Raw genomic sequence first — 3,717 nt, forward strand, 5'->3', positions numbered from 1 at the left:
AGGATTTCATAAAGTCATTCATTTGCAAGTTAGCCGGTCAGTTCCTGAGCCTGCTCTCCAATCTGAGGCTGAAATCTAACGAACCGAGCAAATTTGGTCTTTGTAGTTCCATGCCTAACACCATGGGCAAAATTTTGCCAAAACTAGATGTCTGTGCTAAGGCAGCATGTTAAGGCAAGAGCAGGGAAAAAAATTCCATTTCTAAAATCAGCATAACAAAATGCTTTTGGGTTTGGTTGTGGTTTTTCTTCCTTAAGAAAGTGTATACGAGAGGATCACATTCACAGAAACAAAACCAAAGCTTTCAATATATGGAACTTCACATACAATCTTCATGAATGTGACTTTTTGTTTAAATAGCTTCTGTATTTTACAGCTTAAAAATCTCTATCACAAATATTTTAAAATATATTTTAGGCAATTATAAAGTTACTTTACATAATACCTCAGTATAAAAAAACCCACAACTTTTTATTAGCTTTACTACCTCCCTGAATTCAAATTCATCCTGATGTAGAATTACAAGGAAGTAGATCAGAAAACTTGATTTTCAGAAATACCAATCAAAATCAAGTAAAAACAGGGAGCTGTGGATACGCATAGGATCCTCTTACACCAATTTCCACAGCAAAAAGCTGTCATACTGAATTCATCATAAATGAATCTGAAACAGTTTCCTCTACAATAAACCTCATGAAGTAATAGATCCAAGGGCTGACAGTAATCTACGTGCCTGTCACACACCTCTCTTGGGAAGGTTGCCGTAAGTGCCTGTGCAATTCTAGAAACAGGTAAGAGCAAATAGCAAATATGAGCATTCTGCCACTGCTGTCTTCCCTGAAAAATATCTTGAGCTTTTAAATTTTTTTTTCTTGAGCTAGCACATAACCGAGAATATTCTCTAAATTACTTTTTCATGAAATTACATTTTTCTGCCAGGATATGTGAGGATTTCTAAACAATGACAGTGGTGCTATGTACAGACGTCAGGAATGCAAGAGCACGTTCTTATCACTGCTAACACTTAATATCCAAGTATGTTATGTTTTTTACGGTGATGTGGCTTTCATATTGCATCAACCCAGAAGTATAAAAATACTGAATGTAAAAAAATGCAGTATTATCATGAAAGCAAAACTGCTCTGCTCAATAAATTTTCGTAGTTCAAAACGGTTATATTTTCGGAAAAGATTGTTCAATAAGGGAAACCTTGGTTTAAAATTCCTCGATGTTTCAAGTTGGGGTTTTCCCTACTGTCTCCTGATATGCAATGAATCTTCTCAAATTCATCTTCACATTGTCAAGAACACACAGTTGATCTGTACTATATTGTCCTTTGCCTTCTTTTCGCATCTGTAAAACCAGAAAATACATATTTTACTACTGGAGAAGTTTCTCCTGCTAGATCACCTAAAGCTTATAGTAATTGTGTCTTGTATCAAGGCATGCCACCCACGCCTTTTGAGAACTCAACATGTGCACCAGTGTAGCTAGCAATTACTTCGGCAAGTCAATTTACTGTAACACATCTCTGCCTAAACCAGACTACTGCTGGCATACTATTTCACTCATAAATCTGAAACATACACTTATTTCTTATATGGAAGACCTTGCACATCTAACTAACCAAACAACTGTAGCACTGTCAGGTATGTATTTTGTGTGTATAGTGCTTAGCTTTAAGTCTTGAAGTCACTCCTCAGGCTTCATCTGACTCAAGAAATGACATATTGAAGGTCATTCTCTATTTAAGACAAGGATGTACTTACAATTACAGTTTAGAATTTAGCTGGCTACATTTGATGCCTACCCTCATTTTGAACACTGGCTGAAATTCTTTCAGTGCTGGAAGCAACCTGATCTGTACCGCTGCCTTTTCGGCTTCTTTACCATCTGCAAATACATCAAAAAGTGCATCCAAGGCTTCCCCTGCTACCACAAGAGAAGATTCCTTCATAGCAATGTCAAGAAGAAATTTTCCAATCATCTGAAATAAGAGAGAAAAATTGATTCTTCCAGCAATGCGTAAGAAAATGGAAAGAAGTATCATAACTGTTTTAGGCTTGCAATGCAAAGTTTGCGTTTTCACCTTTAGTGTTTCAGCTGTATCTTGTCCTTTTGCCAGGACGCTGCCAGAGATTCCAAGGATGCTCACTACGTTCACTCTAACACTGTCATTGCTGCTGTGAATACCAGCTTCACATAACGCCAATAGCTGCTCAGGAGTCATACACTGTTTAGCAAGGGGAAAAAAAAAAAGAAGGAAGATAGATACATTTACGCTCTCGTGGGAATTTTCAGATATGACATTTAGATAATTTGCTTTTACAGAACACAGGCAAATTTATAACAGAGAAACAGGGTCTCCTGTATTATAAAAACTACATGAAATATGAAAATGTAATTTGCAAGAAAACAGTTAAACTCTCCATTTTCAACTTTTTAAGGTTCTTCTCCCAGAACATAACCAAGGCTGTCATGAAGCTGAAAGAAAAAGTTCTGAGCCCAGAGGGATTTTCACAAATTTACCCAGCTCAATAGCTATTTCAAGCTCATCACAACTTAGAGTATAGAAGCTCATTTTTCAGTTTAAACCCAGAAAGGACCAGCAGACCATCTAGTATTACCTCTTGTGTAACAAACTATTTAGCTCACTAATTTGTGTCCAACCAAGACTGTAGAAGGACAACTACCTTCAACTAGATGACATCAGGAAATAAAGAATCCACATTTCTAGGTGGTAATTTACTAAATACTTGTCATTATATCCATCTCTTAAAGACACTAGCTGTGACTTATTGCTATTTTGGTTTGAAATACCTTTCATCTGTTTAGGAGAGGGTATATAAAAAAAGTATTCCTGTAAGGTCCATGAAAAATATAAAGAATGAATGCTATTAAATCTGTTCTTTCAGTGGTCACAGTTGCTGAAATTTAGCACTTCATTTAAATGGTTTTGTTACAAAAACTTTCCAGCACAATCTCACAGAGCACTTGAGTTTGAAAGCTTTTACCTGGGAGATGTTCTTTGATGCCATTGTTTGCAGGAGAGCCCTCAAAGCACTGGTTATGGCTTCCAGGAATTCCGTGTCTGTAGGGAGTTCTGTCAAAGAATTGAACCCAGAGCAAAACGTTAATACAGGAAGATGAAGGATAGAGAAGCAAAGAAATACAAATTCCTTAATCCCTTAATTGTTCCTCCAGGTACCACCATAAACAGGACGGGCTAGATTTTCAGAGACCGCTCTTTGAAGGTTGTAACCACAGTGATTTGTTTGAATCCAGTATAACTGCATCTGGAGGCTTGACCACAGTTGGTCCTCATTTTCAGGCACGTCCCTGGTTAAGACACTTGTGTAACCTAACATATGGTACAAACCACCGCTGTCAGAACAGAAGCTTGAAAACTGCTATCGCATCGGGGCCGAAATACACGAACTGAGAAAACTACAGAAGCTGACTGCATGCTTTAACTCCTTTCTTCTGTCTTCTAAGCAGGCCTTTTAGACACCAAGAACACTGGATTCTTTCCAATTCAGATAAAGAGCATGTTTTCCGGTGGTTTAATAACCTTTCAGAAATGTATGATTCAAACACTGCGTTATTCTTGTTTAACTACAAATTCATCAATACCAGCCCTTGTCTTCAATACATGTTCTGCAATTTCCTGAAGCTTTTCACTTTCCTCTAATCATAGAATCACAGAATGGTTTGGAT

The 3,717-nt window shown here is 37.2% G+C and overlaps 1 protein-coding gene across 1 annotated transcript; it reads right to left on the minus strand.

Moving 5' to 3' along the window:
• Positions 1-972: 972 nt before the first annotated feature.
• LOC104471694 (HEAT repeat-containing protein 3-like) lies at positions 973-3,103 on the minus strand (the record flags this gene model as incomplete). Its single annotated transcript, XM_010087130.1, has 4 exons — positions 973-1,353; positions 1,811-1,987; positions 2,090-2,233; positions 3,015-3,103. Coding segments are annotated over 4 exons (530 nt in total), but the record flags the coding sequence as incomplete, so codon positions are not given.
• Positions 3,104-3,717: the final 614 nt, after the last annotated feature.

Source organism: Pterocles gutturalis, unplaced genomic scaffold (assembly GCF_000699245.1).
Source record: "Pterocles gutturalis isolate BGI_N339 unplaced genomic scaffold, ASM69924v1 scaffold47031, whole genome shotgun sequence".
In the NCBI taxonomy this organism is placed as follows: Eukaryota; Metazoa; Chordata; class Aves; order Pterocliformes; family Pteroclidae; genus Pterocles; species Pterocles gutturalis.